Source organism: Coregonus lavaretus (assembly GCF_964263955.1).
Source record: "Coregonus lavaretus genome assembly, chromosome: 9".
Taxonomy (NCBI): Eukaryota; Metazoa; Chordata; class Actinopteri; order Salmoniformes; family Salmonidae; genus Coregonus; species Coregonus lavaretus.
In genome coordinates, this window is record NC_139996.1 from 30525075 (window position 1) to 30543672 (window position 18598).

The 18598-nt window shown below is 46.0% G+C and overlaps 1 protein-coding gene across 1 annotated transcript in view; it reads left to right on the forward strand.

Moving 5' to 3' along the window:
* The window catches only part of LOC311134695 (nuclear receptor ROR-alpha A), a 59013-nt gene extending 41080 nt beyond the window's left edge, over positions 1–17933 (forward strand). The window contains exons 2-10 of the mRNA XM_084168452.1: positions 5131–5216; positions 6590–6731; positions 7725–8120; positions 8725–8846; positions 9012–9144; positions 13077–13184; positions 14211–14321; positions 14576–14688; positions 16704–17933. Coding sequence (XP_084024578.1) covers positions 5131–5216; positions 6590–6731; positions 7725–8120; positions 8725–8846; positions 9012–9144; positions 13077–13184; positions 14211–14321; positions 14576–14688; positions 16704–16868 — 1376 coding nt within the window. The 3' untranslated portion in view covers positions 16869–17933. The remainder of the gene's footprint in view (positions 1–5130; positions 5217–6589; positions 6732–7724; positions 8121–8724; positions 8847–9011; positions 9145–13076; positions 13185–14210; positions 14322–14575; positions 14689–16703) is intronic.
* Positions 17934–18598: the final 665 nt, after the last annotated feature.

The following is an 18598-nucleotide window of genomic DNA, read 5'->3' on the forward strand; positions in this document are numbered from 1 at the left end:
ATGGTTTCAATTTAGCATACACTCTATCTTTATCAAACTACAGCTGATCTCCTTTGCCAAAGGGGGAAATTAATCTAGCAGTCAAAATGTGGGGAAACTACGATATAAAAATGTGGCTTACTCTGCACTTGCCAGCTTGTCCACTGACCCGTTGTACCAATGGTATTTTGCCTGTGTAAACTGTATCTAGTTAGAGATTCTACTAACATATTTCTGTATTGTAGCCCAGTGTGGAGTCAAGTGTTATTTTTTAACATTTGCCTAGTTGTTGTTGTGTTGTGAAATGTTTTACAGAAAATTTGATTAAACTGTTTTGTCCTTGTTTGTTGGATTGGAGAACCATTGCTAATCTGCCCATAATGCTGCCCTGTACATTGGCGCAGCATTGCTGTCCAATCACTTACATAATCTCCAACATGAGCCCACTGGTTTGCATCATTTGGTCACTGACAGCTGTCAACACACAGACAGCAACCCCCCCCCCCCCTTACACACACACACAAAGCAGAGTCTCCCTGCTGTCTCTCAGTAAAGGGATGCAGAACCACATCCATATCCTTAAAACATGCCCACCACTACAACTGCAGTCTTACATTTTCTGCCTCTTACCACAAATATACACTTAAAAATAATGATCCATCTAATAATGTTAGAATGCACACCACAGATGTTGTGTCCAATGAAGAGGCAGATAATAATATAATATGCCATTTAGCAGACGCTTTTATCCAAAGCGACTTACAGTCATGCGTGCATACATTTTTTGTGTATGGGTGGTCCCGGGGATCGAACCCACTACCCTGGCGTTACAAGCGCCATGCTCTACCAGCTGAGCTACAGAGGACCACAGATGAAGACATTACACCTTACTCTATGAGGTCTTCCATCACTCAGAGATATGGTATATATTTTAAAATCTACATGTAACACCCTTGTAGTAGGCGTAGTCGTCCATGAGGAATGATCTAGAAGCTGTGCCACAGCCACAACCCAGTAATGGGTTAAGCTTTCAGCCTCAGTTTGTGTCTGTAATGTAAGGGATCATCCTAATCCTCTAAAGGTTATGTCAGTAGTCCAGTTGTCCAGGAAAATCTGAGTTTGCAGTGGGAATAACTTGGAGAGCCTCTGTAGTGATTTGTTTATGTCAGTATTTGCACTGCCATGCACATATTCCAAAGCTATTTCATTTTTATAGCACAAATTTAAAAAAAAACCTTGCTTGAGTAAGATCTGGGATCATATGGGTATGAAGAATTCCATTCTGAAAAGGCTTACCATTAGAAAATAAAAAGCTGCTTATGGTTGTTTTTTGCTTCAGATGATGTGGAGCACCTGCGCTACTAAACTGTAGATAACAACCTGTCTCCAATGAGTAGCAGTGTAACATGAAGAATTCACATCAGCTATTCACCATTAAATGATAAACCTTTTTACATAATTGATATACCTTCAATATATTTTGTCAACACCACACTTTTCCTCCCTCCTCAACGATGCTCTCCAGGTACAAATGAAACTATAGCATATTTGAGAGGCTCAGGGGAAAATGCTCACTCTGACAACAACTGTCTTTGTGGTGCTTATGTCAGCGCTAAAGCGCTAGCTACAGAACGCAGTACGCTATGACAGGGTCCCGGTGAGCAGTTAGCATGCGTAAGGCAAAACCTTTGTTTTCATTTTGTAAACGGTTTTCTGTTCATTTCCTGGCATTAATAAGTGCAGTGTTATCTTGGTGTGGGGTTTGATCTCAGGGTGGTTTGGTACACAGTGAAGGACAGAGGGGGACACAGATGGGGCTTGGCCTCTTCCATTGTACATGTGCTCTGAGTGACACATCATCCTCAGTCTCCAAAGGGCCTTTACGTGATGTGAATCAGTGTCCTTGAACTGCACAGCGACGGACACAGACAGAGCCTCTCTAACAAGTTGTGCAGTATGACAGACCTAGGCTTCACTACTACATGAGGCTGGTTACTACACAGTCCTCTCACCATGCACTATCCATTGTGAAAGCCGAAAGCCACCCACACCAGAGGTTGATCCTCCACAGAGGATCTTAGTCATTACCTTTTCCATTCTTTCTGTAGATGGGTATTTTGTGAATGCTACCGTATGATTCACAGTACATTATCTGTGTGCCTCAGCAGGTCCCCCCTCTCTTTGATGTGGCCTGTGTGTGGAGGCAATCTCACAGCGCTATGCGGAATGGGAGGCTGCTGAGATGGGCTTTAGCATGGCTGCCCGTCTCACTGTGCCTGGCTTTGATGTCCTAAACAGAGCGGGCAGGGCTGCCTGGCAGGCGGGCAGGCAGGCAGGGAGGGAGCACGGCAGGCAGAGAGTCAGGGAGACAGGCAGGCAAGCGCTATGAATGGGATCATCAGCAGTGAGCAGCGCTGGTCAAGCCCAGACACAGAGCCAGCAGCTAGCTGCCTCACAGTGGCAGTTAACACCACGGCTTGTGTCAATAGCTATTGACTTCCAGATCTGAAGTACTTAGGCACAAGGCCTTTCTGTTTGACCATCGCCCCCTGTGTGAATTAATTTTAAACCACTCACACTATCCAAATTTTAGCCTGACTGGGAGCTGCTACAAATACCATTCAAGATGGCAGCTTGCTACAAATATTGACGTGAACTCATGGCTAAGGTGACTTATTGGCTTATTTGATCTCCATGCTGTCATTATTCTGTATTTATTTCTCATGAATCTATACCAGAAAGCAGCTTATTTCACTGTGAAAATTACCATTAGATTGGGTTATTTTTTTACATAGCAAACCACAAAGCCTACCATAGCTAGACTGGAGACAAACCCTTTTTACTGTTGAGTGCACCGAGCATTCAGAGGCTTGTGTAGTAGTGTTATCTGGTGAGGCTGTGTGCATTCCAGGCTTCGCTGCTGCAGATAGGGCTTTCTGAGCCATCCTCATCAGTGTGTGCCCAGCCCTGCCATTTCCACTCCCTCTGCCTTCACCTGATGTGGCACAGCCTCTGTCAGGCCTGAGCGAGCATCCAGCCAGCCTCTTCAGGGGAGATGAAGGCATCTCGCAGCTACGCTGGGCAGCAATCTAAGCCTGGAGCTCAGAGCCTGGAGCTTGTGGGAAAGAGAGAGGGCTGGAAGTTGGGAGCTGGAAGCTGAGCTCAGAGGAGAGAAGGCAGCTACAGACACAGTCATAGTGACAGCCCTGCACTGCCACCCAGTGGCCAGGGCCCGCCAATACAGCCCTGTTTCTCCACCACAACCCCAGCCAGCCTTAATTACAGCACGCTTCACTTGTTGTGAGTGCATGTCAGAACAAATTATGTTGGTAATGAGGCTGAAAATGTTAAAGGAGTCGCAACACACTGCACCGCTAATGCTCATGCAGGGAGAGCACAAACACAAACAATGGAGTGCACTGCCCATAATGCCAGTGTTCAAACAGAGATAACCAAAACGACAACCGTCTCGACACAATGCAGGAATTCATAATGATTATTTATAAAGTAACCCTCTCAGCGATCGTGTCAAAACCTGGCTCCTGGTTTGTTTTCCCTGTAGTCTAGGCAGACTAGGGGCATTAGCCCCTATTGTACAGCAGGACACCCAGTCATCTGATAACTGACTGGTGCGTGTGCCAATGCTCTCTTTGTTCATTTGACTGAAATGTAGGCTAATTCTGCATCTAGATGTGAGGTCTTGTTGACTTCTGCAGTGCTAACAGAGCCAGCTAACAGAGATTCCTGAATTGAGGGACAGTGTGTGTATAGTTGTAAAGGGTTGGAAAGGGTTGGAGGATCAGCGGCCCTCCCCTGGGCACGCTTCAGGGACACCGACATTATCCACATGACACAACAGACGCTCACAGGCAGCTGATTAAATGGGCTCCGAGTCCTCTGGATGGAAGACGCATTTGATATGATTAAATTAATTTGAAGGGATTGGATGTGAAGGTGTACTAAAGTAATACAGAGCTTCTATCTACTCTGGCCTGGAAGACAGACCCCGCTCTAGAAGAGGACTAGGCCTGGGATATAAAGCTAGGGGAGAGACTGATGTAATACCTTGTCATACTGTAGTGCATGTACTACATGTAGATGGTTTTAGATGGGTCATGAGTAAAATGTATACATTTTCAGCACTAGTAAGAGTAGGCTGTTTGATAGTGCTCTTTGCTCTGATTGGCTATACTAGATGTGCAGTTGGAGGGAGCCACTATAGAGCAGGGAAAGAACCCACTGTAATCTTTCCTCAGTGTAGATCAGATAGTATGATTTGTCCGGTGCTACGGCGTGCTGTAGCGATGGCAGTCTGAGATGCTGGCAATGTGGAGGAGAGCTGGGTTATAGATAGAGATCTAGTGTAGAGGCAGAGAGAGACATTGTGTCAGAGGCTGCAGTGATAAAGCATGAGAGCTGTAGGACAGGCTGGGGGTTCTGTGTCTGAGATGCCTCTCTGTGTTCCGCTGCCCTGTGGCCTGCTGCTCTGCTCCTGTGCAGGAGGCCGGGATGGATGAGACCTGTCCCCCCATGCCTGTGTTCTCTATGCCCGCTAAATCACACACTGGCCTGTCAGCAGCGGAACACTATCGACCTCACTGAACTCTAATGCACTTTACTACTGTCTCAAGTGACAGCCTTCATCCACTCCCACCTCTCTGGGCCTCATATAGCTACTCACCAGCCCAATAGGAAGGTTATCATTCTTTGTGGCCATACTGGGGTTACTGCTGGGGTATGGAGGGTTTTGAAGTTAAAGATGCAACATTAAGTAATTTTTTCCACTGGGGAATAAGTCCAGTGATGTGGGTGAATTGTAGTCTGTGTCATTCAGTAGGGCTAGGATTACCACTGTGTAGTGGAATGGTGATTGTGGGTAGCTGTGACTTTTCCTTATGTAATTTGTGCCTGCAATGTAAATCAACACTGTGTTTACAGTGGTTGGCTGGTGGCACAGTGAAGATTCAAAATGGCCTCCTTCATGCACGACTCAGTAAATATTCATTTAATGTTGTGTGGAAGTGAGGATTCAAAGCCACTGGATGATATGTTTTTGAAACGCAGTGCTCTTTCATGTACCAACATGCTAAACATACTGAGGGTGTTTTACTGTGACAGCAAAATGTTAATTTTTTATTTTCTTCTCTCCAGCTCAAATCGAAATAATTCCCTGCAAGATCTGTGGAGACAAATCATCAGGCATCCATTACGGTGTGATAACATGTGAAGGCTGTAAGGTAAGCACCCAGAGAACTAACATGTGGGTGTTGGGGTGGGATGGGGCGGGGCGGGGAGACAGGAAGCAGAAAAAGTTGAACTTACAAATAGATACCTTTGAACATGTTGTCTAACTTTTGAAATGATCTTTCGAGAGACTATAAAATGTAAACACACAGAGAGCATCATCATTAAAGTGGTCAAGCCACACAGAGGACATCAAGGAGCTCCACTTTTAGCAGGACAAAGTGACTCCTCTGCCTTGTACTGCCTCTCCATCCCAGGGACATGTTGCTTCAATGATTCTGCTTCTGCTGCAGCTTGCTTTTTCTTGAAATAAAATCATCAAAAGAAGTGCTTTGAATTTTAGAGGATTGTTGGCTGTTTGCTACAGTATGCCGCTTTTATCGAAGCTAGATTTTGTACTGTTTCAAATACACCAGCCATTCACAGTGAAGGGAATTTATTTTGTGCTTCTAGTGTATTCTTGTTCCTGTGCTTGTCACTAGGCGAGTCATTAGTATTCCTTCGACAGGCAGCAGCACCTTTACTGGTTTCCTCCTGTGTTACAGAGAGACAGAGGCTCTTTCAGCTGCTCCTCAGAGTGTCTCTCTCTCCCCCAGACGAGCTAGCTGCCTGGGAGAAACAAAACGCGGAAGAATAAACTGCTGAAATGTATCTTTAATGATTGCTAATTACTCCAGGCAGAGAGGCATTTAATGATATGTGCGAGTACAACAGTTTGGACCATAAATCACAGCATTATTAAAGAGCGCTGCTTGTCACCAGCAGTTCTAGCCCGGCTCATGTAATGGCTGCCATTATGAAGCAACTTGGCAGCTGTCAGCTGTTTTCTTGTAATTAAACAGCCAATGAGCAGATAATTAAGACATATGTGTATGGAGAAGTGGAGTGGGGCATGTTGATGATGTGCTGGAATCAATTCATTAAGTCAAAGGATGAGGAATCCAATCGGTGTGTGTGTGCCATCTTTTAGCACTGTACGTGTTGGAGCCCTGTTTTTAATCAACACTAATAACCCAGACTATAGAAAAATGCTGTCTACAATTACAGTAATACCCAAACACACTACCCCCTGCAGTAAACATTGTTAAAACACACCACCCCTTCAATAAAACAACATACCTCTTTATACAACTGACACTAGAACACAATAGCCTGCAACGCAATGGCAGTTCAGTATTCTACATTATTTCAGCAACAATACCCTCCATAGTGATGAATACTGTAGGCTTCATCACTCTCAATAAGTACCCAGTGAAACACAACGTTTAGAGAAATAAAAGCCTATCAGTCATTGGATACAGCAGGACCACTATGGTTCAAATTGTAAGCATGGTTGTCTCCACTCCCTCTCTCTCTCCTGTCTTAGGGCTTCTTCAGGAGGAGTCAGCAGAGCAATGCGGCCTACTCATGCCCCCGTCAGAAGAACTGCCTGATCGACCGCACCAGCCGCAACCGCTGCCAGCACTGCCGGCTGCAGAAATGTCTGGCAGTGGGCATGTCAAGGGACGGTACGTACCACCGTCAACAAGAGGGGAGGGGACGGACACACTCTCAAGACAGGACAAAACATGAAAGTGAATAGGGCATTATGGGCAGATAGAACAACTGGATTATGATATTTGTTTATGAAAGATAGATGCGACAGATTGTTATATCATAAACGCCAGAGTGGCTAGAGTAGAGAAGTGTGGTCTAGACAGACGTCATTGTCTGAGTAATTTCCACCAGTAACTGGCGTGGCTGTGCGGTAGGTTGGCAGGTGTGACAGAAAGTAGGGTTGATGAACAGAGGGTCGTTAGGAGGTGTCATTAGTGCTGGACTGGTGCAGCTGAGGCGCAGTAATGGAAGCTCACAGGTGAGTGTCTATGGGGGAGGAGGGACCTCCTGCAGGGCATGTGGCTGGGCTGGGCTGGGCTTGGCTGGATTGGGTTGTGCTAGGCTGGAGGGATCAGAGGAGCCTGTAATCAGGCCAGGCCTTTAGAGCCTTTCTGCTGCTCACACACGCAAGCACACACACACCATGCACACACACACCATGCACACACACACTATGCACACACAATCAGGACAGGCCAAGGTGACTCCTGCATTCACTCAGCACACCAGAGTCCATCTGCCCGCGCTCCCCTCTGCTCCGTTTGCTTCCACTCTGTCCACACACACACGGGCCGCCAGACCCCAGAACTCTGAGCTGAGGCGGCTCACTCTCAGGACCAGCTCTGTTTAGTGTGCAGGGCTCCATTAAACACACTGTCTCGTGTCTGAGTGGCCTGTAAGCTGTGAGTCATTCTGGTTTACTGTAGGTTGCTCTCCCGGGGGAGTTCTCATGCAATAAAGATGTTAGTGTTGAAGGTTTCGTAATGCTGACTGCTCCACTAATACTTCCTGAAATCACAAATCTCCTTACCTGTTATATACAGGCTAAACTGGAGTCACAGGTGAGTGATATGTCAATGTGTCAGTAGTAAAGGAGTGTCTGCTCTCTCCCTCTCTCCCCACAGCGGTGAAGTTTGGGCGCATGTCGAAGAAGCAGCGGGACAGCCTGTATGCGGAGGTGCAGAAACACCGGCTGCAGCAGGCGCAGCGTGACCACCAGCAGCAGCCCGGCGAGGCTGAGCCGCTCACACCCACCTACGGCCTCTCGGCCAATGGCCTCACAGAGCTCCACGACGACCTCAGTGGATACATGGATGGCCACACCCCTGACGGCAGCAAGCCCGACTCAGCAGTCAGCAGCTTCTACCTGGACATCCAGCCCTCCCCTGACCAGTCCGGCCTGGACATCAACGGCATCAAGCCCGAGCCCATCTGCGACTTTGCCCCCGGTTCAGGCTTCTTCCCCTACTGCTCCTTTACCAACGGAGAGACATCCCCCACCGTGTCCATGGCTGAGCTAGGTGAGGAGCAGGGGGGAGATGGGAGAGGAGAGTGGGGAGAAGGAGGGAGAACAACTCAACCGTGGGGCAAATGACACAAAGGTTGCTTAAAATAGCAGGTGGTTGGAGACTCATCTCCAACACTCATTAAAAGAGCCTCTTTTTTGTAATTAGTTTCCATTAATTAGGGCCAATCAGGATCCAGCAGGGCACGCGTCTGGGGAAATCATTTTTTTTGGCTCCCCTGTGCCTTGGAACTCCTTTTAACAGATGTGTTTTCAAAACCATTTAAATTCTTATACTCAATATTTCTCTCTGAGCAAATGTGACCTTTGTTTCAAGTAATATTGTGCGGCCGACCGCCCCTCCTCCCAGTGCATAACTAGATTGGGTTTGGCTGAACCTTCAGCTGGGAGCTTCCTGGAGGCAGTAAAAGGACATGTCAACAAGCCTCTTACCAGTCAAAAAAAGGCCATGTTCTCCACCTCCTCGTTGAAAGCGCAGTAAATAAATCATATTTTCATGTGGCATAGTTCATATGTGAGCTCCTCCCATTCCCCTTGAGCAGCGTTCAGTTCTGACACTGTTCTGATGTGCTGTGCTGTGCTGTGTGGTTGTGTTGCAGAGCACCTGGCCCAGAACATCTCCAAGTCTCACATGGAGACGTGTCAGTACCTGAGAGAGGAGCTGCAGCAGATGACCTGGCAGGCCTTCCTGCAGGAGGAGATGGAGAGCTACCAGACCAAGGTACTGTCCAGTATACTACACTTCCACCAGCATCACCACTATCACGACTACAAAGCAGTACTCACACTAGAGCTGCTCTACCTGCCTTACTGTTCTACAGACACAACAGAGCTAATCCCATCCTTTTCTACATCAGATAACCCTTTTATCTTTCCTTCTCTCTAGCCCCGGGAGGTCATGTGGCAGCTGTGTGCTATCAAAATCACAGAGGCCATCCAGTACGTGGTGGAGTTTGCCAAACGCATCGACGGCTTCATGGAGCTGTGTCAGAACGATCAGATAGTGCTGCTGAAAGCAGGTATGACAGCCCGTCAACACGGCTCACCGCCGTCTCTCCCCCACACACCCCTCAAACTCCCCTCTCCCCCTCAGGCGTTGTCACAAGGGCGTAGCTGACCTGACTACACAAAGCCTCCCTCACAGACTGACTGTGTTTCACAGAGCCCTGCCTACCTCCTCCCTCTGTCCCTCTGTTACTGTCCCTCTGCTGTATAACCGTACACAGGCTTACAGTGCCTTGCAAAAGTATTCATCCCCCTTGGCGTTTTTCCTATTTTGTTGCATTACGACCTGTAATTTAAATTGATTTTTATTTGGATTTCATGTAATGGACATATACAAAATAGTCCAAATTGGTGAAGTGAAATGAAAAAAATAACTAGTTTCAAAAAATTCAAAAAAGTTAATAACGGAAAAGTGGTGCGTGCATATGTATTCACCCCCTTTGCTATGAAGCCCCTAAATAAGATCTGGTGCAACCAATTACCTTCAGAAGTCACATAATTAGTTAGATTGCACACAGGTGGACTTTATTTAAGTGTCACATGATCTGTCACATGATCTCAGTATATATACACCTACTCTGAAAGGCCCCAGAGTCTGCAACACCACTAAGCAAGGGGCACCACCAAGCAAGCGGCACCATGAAGACCAAGGAGCTCTCCAAACAGGTCAGGGACAAACTTGTGGAGAAGTACAGATCAGGGTTGGGTTATAAAAAAATATTTGAAACTTTGAACATCCCACGGAGCACCATTAAATCCATTATTAAAAAATGTAACGAATATGGCACAACAACAAACCTGCCAAGAGAGGGCCGCCCACCAAAACTCACGGACCAGGCAAGGAGTGCATTAATCAGAGAGGCAACAAAGAGACCAAAGATAACCCTGAAGGAGCTGCAAAGCTCCACAGCGGAGATTGGAGTATCTGTCCATAGGACCACTTTAAGCCGTACACTCGACAGAGCTGGGCTTTACGGAAGAGTGGTGTTCGCCAAAAGCCATGTGGGAGACTCCCCAAACATATGGAAGAAGGGTGACTCCTGCAAGGGGGGGGGGGGGGGGGGGGGGGGGGGGGGGGGGGGGGGGTTAGAGCAGGGATAATCAACTAGATTCAGCAAAAATGAAATACTTTTTTTCCCCACTGTACTGTATATCTCTCTATTATACGTGGGAATACTTTGGAACTGATTTCCAGAATTAAAATCACTTGGAGCTGATTTGCTGGTGTTTTACAGTGGGGGAAAAAGTATTTAGTCAGCCACCAATTGTGCAAGTTCTCCCACTTAAAAAGATGAGAGAGGCCTGTAATTTTCATCATAGGTACACGTCAACTATGACAGACAAAATGAGAAAAAAAATCCAGAAAATCACATTGTAGGATTTTTAATGAATTTATTTGCAAATTATGGTGGAAAATAAGGATTTGGTCAATAACAAAAGTTTCTCAATACTTTGTTATATACCCTTTGTTGGCAATGACACAGGTCAAACGTTTTCCGGAAATGGTGACAGAGATCCCTTGTCTACCGTGACATTTTAAACCAGTGCCATATCATAAAGCACAATAACGGCTTCTATTACCGTATTTTCCGCACTATAAGGTGCACCGGATTATAAGGCACACCTTCAATGAATGACCTATTTTAGAACTGTTTTCATATATAGGGCGCACCGGATTATAAGGCGCATAGAATAGAAGATACTGCAGTCAAACGTTTGACTGGGGTTGCGTTATGCATCCACTAGATGGAGCTGTGCTAAAGGGAATGTCAACAAAACAGTCAGATAAAGTCAAACTTTATTAAGCGTTCTGACAACTCCGTTCACTCCCATGGTAACGTTGTTCAAACGTTAATGTGCATATTAACAATATCTCCCAGCCTTGCTCACTCTTCTCCCAAACGTGGAGGGGAACTTTTCCCTGATTCAGTAAACACGTAGTAAAAGAAACAGTCTGATACCACTAAATCAAACGTTAGTGCATAACTCAACATTATTCAGTTACGTATAACACGTAAAGCTCACTTTTTCAGTTCATTCCCCGTCCACGAATCCCTCGAATTCTTCTTCTTCAGTGTCCGAATTGAACAGTTGGGCGACTACGGCATCCAACCTGCCCGGCTCCCTCTCGTCATTATCCGAGTCAGTGTCGCTGCTGTTGCCTGGCAGTTCAGAGATTATTCCTGCCTTCGTGAAAGCTTTGACCACAGTTGAGACTGATATATCAGCCCAAGCATCCACGATCCATTGGCAGATAGTGGCGTAAGTCGCCCGGCGCTGTCTCCCCGTCTTGGTGAACGTGTGTTCGCCTTCTGTCATCCACTGCTCCCACGCAGCTCGCAGTCTAGCTTTGAATGCCCTGTTGACACCAATATCTAGCGGCTGGAGTTCTTTAGTTAATCCACCCGGAATGACGGCAAGCTCCGAATTAGTTTGCTTCACTTGTTTTTTGACAGCATCGGTGATATGGGCGCGCATTGAGTCATAGATCAATAGGGACGGAGCTGTGTGGAAAAAGCCACCCGGTCTCTTGACGTAAATTTCTCTCAGCCACTCACTCATCTTTTCCTCATCCATCCATCCCTTCGGGCTAGCTTTGATGACGACGCCCGCTTGAAAGTTTTCTTTTGGCAAGGTCTTCCTCTTGAAAATAACCATGGGTGGAAGTTTCTGGCCATTAGCCTGGCAGGCGAGAACTACAGTGAAGGATGACTTCTCATTCCCTGTGGTGCGTACAGACACCGTACTGGTCCCCGTTTTCTCCACAGTGCGGTTCACGGGAATATCAAAGGTGAGTGGAACCTCGTCCATGTTGGTGATGTGCTCTGGCCGGATCTTCTTTTCAGTGATCTTCTTTTTGCAGTATGCGCGGAAAGTGACCAGCTTTTCTTGGTAATCTTTTGGCAGTTGCTGCGATACGGTAGTTCGTGTGCGGATGGAGAGATTACGTCTTTTCATAAAACGAAAGCACCAAGAAGGACCGCCTCGAAATTCATCGATGATCATGTCCCGTGCTAGCGCTGTTGCCTTCATTCGAATAGTGACTGTAGAGACGCTTCTACTTGCTGCTCTCTGTTCAACAACCCACTGTTCGAGTTTGTCCTCTAACTGTGGCCATCTCGCTTTGTTCCCTCGGAAACTCTGTTTAGTCTTCTTTACTTGGCGCAGGTCATCTTCTTGCTTCCTCCACTTCCGTACCATTGATTCATTAATGTTGAATTCTCTCGCTGCTGCTCTATTCCCATATTCTACTGCGTGACCGACAGCCTTGAGCTTGAACTCTGCGTCGTAAGCGTGTCTCTTGAAAGGTGCCATTTTGGGGTCTTTATACACACACAAGTGGTGTGGGACTGTGAGTAAGCACAGTACCGGTGTTTACTGACTACGGTAGCCGTAATGCTGCAAGCGGTGCGGCTTTGTAGTTTACCAGTCGTACTGAAACATTTCATTATTATTAAATTGTTTTTATTGGTTTTTCATACTGAAACATTTTGACAGAGCGCCTTGAGCGCTGTGTACAACCAGTATGGATCAACCAATTAACCAATTGATCCATATATAAGGCGCTCCGGATTATAAGGCGCACTGTCGTTTTTTGAGAAAATTAAAGGCTTTTAAGTGCGCCTTATAGTGCGGAAAATACGGTACATCTCTTTTATCCTCTGATCCAGTCCCACACAGCGCAGCAGTATACAGCATTATGTTTCACCATCCTTTCTTATTAGGGTAAAGACAAATGTGTATAAATGGAATGCTATTACTTGTTCCATGTGATGGGCTTCTGTTTAAACGGAATAGGAGGTATAACACACAAATGACAGAGGAAAAAACACAAAATAGTGCATATGATGTGTTGGGCCTATAGTGATGCCTGACTGGCGTCTCTAACTGGATCTGTAGAAGAGAAGAACCCAGATTTAGCATGATGTTATTTCTGTCTCTGCAGGCTCTTTGGAGGTTGTGTTTGTGAGAATGTGCCGTGCCTTCGACTCTCAAAACAACACAGTCTATTTCGATGGAAAGTATGCTGGGCCCGATGTGTTTAAGTCATTAGGTAAGTGCTCCAAGTGTTCAATCCTGTGCACGTGTGTGCGGTGAATTTGTGTGCACAAGTGTGTGTGCGCAAGCATGAGCGTGTGTGTGTTTCCGCAAGCTTGCATTGCTATATATAACAGTCAAACCTAGCGTATCTCTTTATGTCCCTCCACAAAGTGCTGAGGTCCAGGAAGCTAACACTGAGAACTCATCCTTGCTTCACCTGGATCTCTCCTCTCCCCATTGGATACATATGGAAGAATATAGTTGTTACTGAGTCACTGCTGCTCCATATGGCTCCTGCTAAAATGGAATAAATCAAGCCAGATTGAGTGCCTTTTGGGAGAGTTATATCAAAACCATCATTAAAAGCGCCATAGAATATGTCAGGTGTAAGCAAATAGCATTTGCTTTTGAATGCCATGACATTACTAAGACACTCCACAGTGTATTCTCCTGTGCATCCAAATGCCTTTGGAGGATATTAATGTGTCCTTGTGGCAGTGTGAAAGTGTAGTATGAAAGCCTAACAGGTGTGTGTGTGTGTGCGCGCGCACAATCGTGCGTGTGTGCAAGATTGAAGAGTAACAATGCTGTGCTATTCAGTGTCATGAGTGTGGCCTCCCTATCAAGCCTCTCAGTGTCCTCAGCCAGCCAGTCAGTCAGACAGTGCTCCAGAGAGAGAAGAGCCTCGGGGCCCCGAGCAGGGGACGGGGGAGGCAGAGTGATGGGGCTCCAGAGCTGCGCTGGCATCAGCCTGTCTCCCACAATCCTCAATAATTGATCTAACTAAAAGACTCATTAGTGACCTCATTCTGGGTTGCGTAATGCTACCCAACTGCCAGAATGTGGCTAGTCTGCGAGGGAAAAGTCAGTAAAAGCATCGCCTGTTCCGCCTCAGACGCTCCCCTGTGCTGTCAGTGCACTGCACCTCTCTGCCTGTGTGCCTCTCTCCCAATACAGATGAAGAGTGTGACTTGCTCTTTGGTCTGCCTCATCCTCATCCCCAAGCCTCTCTCTGTGTCTGTGTCCTTTGCTCTGGCAGGCTGTGACGACTTGATCAGCTCCGTCTTCGAGTTTGGGAAGAACCTGTGTTCTATGCACCTGTCTGAGGATGAGATTGCCCTGTTCTCCGCATTCGTGTTGATGTCTGCAGGTAGGTGTCACTGGCAGTAAAGCGGTGGGGGGGGGACGACATGCATATACACACTGCAGGGTCTCTTATGTACCTCATGCCCTGAAACGACTCTAAAAATACTTCCATTGAAAACCATCCATTCAGCATGTTCCTCAATTAGACACAGAGATCAGTCATCAGTATTACTGTGTTACTGAGTATTACACCTTTCTCCACAGTAGATTCAGAAAACCTTGCAGTGATGATAATGGATGTGTTTCTTCTCTGTGTAGACCGGTCCTGGCTCCAGGAGAAGGTGAAGGTGGAGAAACTCCAGCAGAAGATCCAGCTGGCGCTGCAGCATGTCCTGCAGAAGAACCACAGAGAGGACGGCATACTTACCAAGGTACACCTCACACCTACTGTCTGTCTACACACCCACTCTCATCCACTGCATCTTTCTGTAATCTCATGGAGGGACAGTATATAGACCGGAACTCAACTGGAGCATCCAAACCTCTCCTGAACTCTGAAAAGGATTGTGTACAGTAATGCAGTTATCCACTATTGAACAAACATTATATTAGATCAAGTAGTAGATTTCAGAGTTGGCATCATACACAAGCTAAACTAAGTGAATATTTTGGAGCAGAGATACAGTGAGGGAAAAAAAGTATTTGATCCCCTGCTGATTTTGTACGTTTGCCCACTGACAAAGACATGATCAGTCTATAATTTTAATGGTAGGTTTATTTGAACAGTGAGACAGAATAACAACAAAAAAATCCAGAAAAACACATGTCAAAAATGTTATAAATTGATTTGCATTTTAATGAGGGAAATAAGTATTTGACCCCTCTGCAAAACATGACTTAGTACTTGGTGGCAAAACCCTTGTTGGCAATCACAGAGGTCAGACATTTCTTGTAGTTGGCCACCAGGTTTGCACACATCTCAGGAGGGATTTTGTCCCACTCCTCTTTGCAGATCTTCTCCAAGTCATTAAGGTTTTGAGGCTGACGTTTGGCAACTCGAACCTTCAGCTCCCTCCACAGATTTTCTATGGGATTAAGGTCTGGAGACTGGCTAGGCCACTCCAGGACCTTAATGTGCTTCTTCTTGAGCCACTCCTTTGTTGCCTTGGCTGTGTGTTTTGGGTCATTGTCATGCTGGAATACCCATCCACGACCCATTTTCAATGCCCTGGCTGAGGGAAGGAGGTTCTCACCCAAGATTTGACGGTACATGGCCCCGTCCATCGTCCCTTTGATGCTGTGAAGTGGTCCTGTCCCCTTAGCAGAAAAACACCCCCAAAGCATAATGTTTCCACCTCCATGTTTGACGGTGGGGATGGTGTTCTTGGGGTCATAGGCAGCATTCCTCCTCCTCCTCCAAACACGGCGAGTTGAGTTGATGCCAAAGAGCTCGATTTTGGTCTCATCTGACCACAACACTTTCACCCAGTTGTCCTCTGAATCATTCAGATGTTCAATGGCAAACTTCTTTCTTGAGCAGGGGGACCTTGCGGGCACTGCAGGATTTCAGTCCTTCACGGCGTAGTGTGTTACCAATTGTTTTCTTGGTGACTATAGTCCCAGCTGCCTTGAGATCATTGACAAGATCCTCCCATGTAGTTATGGGCTGATTCCTCACCGTTCTCATGATCATTGCAACTCCACGAGGTGAGATCTTGCATGGAGCCCCAGGCCGAGGGAGATTGACAGGTCTTTTGTGTTTCTTCCATTTGCGAATAATCGCACCAACTGTTGTCACCTTCTCACCAAGCTGCTTGGTGCCCATTCCAGCCTTGTGTAGGTCTACAATCTTGTCCCTGACATCCTTGGAGAGCTCTTTGGTCTTGGCCATGGTGGAGAGTTTGGAATCTGATTGATTGATTGCTTCTGTGGACAGGTGTATTTTATACAGGTAACAAGCTGAGATTAGGAGCACTCCCTTTAAGAGTGTGCTCCTAATCTCAGCTCGTTACCTGTATAAAAGACACCTGGGAGCCAGAAATCTTTCTGATTGAGAGGGGGTCAAATACTTATTTCCCTCATAAAAATGCAAATCAATGTATAACATTTTTGACATGCGTTTTTCTGGATATTTTTGTTGTTATTCTGTCTCTCACTGTTCAAATAAACCTACCATTAAAATTATAGACTGATCATGTCTTTGTCAGTGGGCAAATGTACAAAATCAGCAGGGGATCAAATACTTTTTTCCCTCACTGTACGCAGAAACTGTATGTAAGAAAGGTGTACAAGCGCCATAAGCTGAGGCGTCAAGATTTCCCCTGGTGTGTGCCTGTATCAATATTTACCGGTCAGTTTGTGAGAGATGTTTTTTTAGCGTATCTCCATGTCCTTGCCTTACTGTGAATCTAAATAACAGCATGTCTCTTTTCTTTTCTCCCCACAGTTGATATGCAAGGTGTCAACACTGCGAGCGCTGTGCAGCAGGCATACAGAGAAGCTGACAGCTTTCAAAGCAATATACCCAGACATTGTGCGTGCCCACTTCCCCCCCTTATATAAGGAGCTCTTCGGATCGGACTTTGAGCAGTCCATGCCCGTTGACGGGTAACCAGCAGCCTTGCCAGGTGCCAGTGTGGCCACCGTGGGGAATGTCATGGGGAGCATGAATCTAAGACACTTTAACGGTGCCCTGCACAAACCAGGACGGCCGGCATGCTGCACACCTTTCTTTATTTTTTTTCTTGAGGGGAGGGTTGGGGGTGTTTGATTCTGTGCGTTTATTTCATTGGGATTAGTTGTCTCTGTTTGGAACCCAGGTGGGACTCTAAGCCCAAGGGACATGAAGAGAAGTTGGAGACTGCTTTCTCTCTGGATGAACTTGACCCTCTCATGCACATCATTCCAGCATGGTCCCATGATGTCTCACACTGATTAGCACTCATTGTTTTGACTTGTTTCTACAAAACAGAATTTACTGTATTGAGAAAATTATATTGAATTTGGTTGTGCACATGCCTAATTTAAAAATCTCCTCAGCAACCAACAATCTGTCTCTCTACCTGTCCTCTGGAGCTCCAATGTCCCATGTCTTATTGCATTGGAAAACAGATCCATGTCAATATTTATTTGTTATTAAATCTATACTGTATCATATACCCTAACGAAGATAGCTGTCTGGGCATGTGTATCATCCATTAATCCTTAGTAAAGATTATGTTAGAATCTCCAAATGGAAATTAATTGCTGCTAATGTTCATGTCCTGGTCAAGTTCAGCCCCTGTTCTCCTGTGTTCAGTTGTATGTTTGGAATGCAGTGCTTAGAATGAAAACTCGCAGTGACTTTGAGAGAGGCTCCTTCTGCGTGGCAATGTAAACGGCACCTCTCTATGGACAATCGTCTAAAAAGAAAAGTAGAATTCTGGTAATTCTAGTCAAAATGCAATGATTTTAGCTGTCAAAGACTCCATCCATCATGGTTGCTTAGTGAAATCATGGAAGGCCATCTGCTATTAAACCTTGTGTGGACAGGTGCCCTGGAGAAACATAGGGCACTGCTACACCGATAAGAGTCCATCCCACCTGTTTTATTATATACTACAGGGTATACGGTCAGAAGTACCTACTATACAAAAAAAAAGTAATGTTTATAGATTCTATTTTAAATAACATTAGTATTCAGACTATTCTTAATTGTTGAATTGATAAGGCACTTTTATTTGCACCTTTCTTTAATTTAAGACTTGTATATTACCTAGTGATGTGTTGCATGTGCACAAGAAAAACAAGTTGAACCATGGTCACAGAGGCTAGTCCTTAGAGCTGCAGACACTGCTGGTCTGGGTGGGGGTTGGTTTGTTTGGGTTGGGTTAGTTTCGTTGGGTTAGTTTCGTTAGGTTGGGTTTGCCTGTGAGATGGCTAGCATGGTATGGTCTGGAGAGGCAGGCAGGTCACATTCACTTCATCACCTATTAGCGTAACACCTCTGGCACACATGCATACACTCTCAAACAAAAGCACACATGCACAATGAACCTGGAACTCAAGATGTTTGCGTGTTTGTGCTCAGTCCAATGTCTCCTTCTAGTGGAGAGTAGCGACACAGCAGGCCAGGTGATGGAGGTCTTCAGAAATAGAATGCCTATTAGAGAGCGGTCCACACACAGCCCTCTCTGACCAGCTGTTGATCCATCTTGTTAGCCTCACACGTAAGCATGTTTGTGTTATCAGGGTGTAGGAGTGATTGTGACTGTCTCTTCCCAAAGGCCTCAGCCCAGCTATGCCATTTGTCATGGGACAGAAAAGGAAAGGGGAAGAAGGAAGTGTAATATTCAAAGCCTT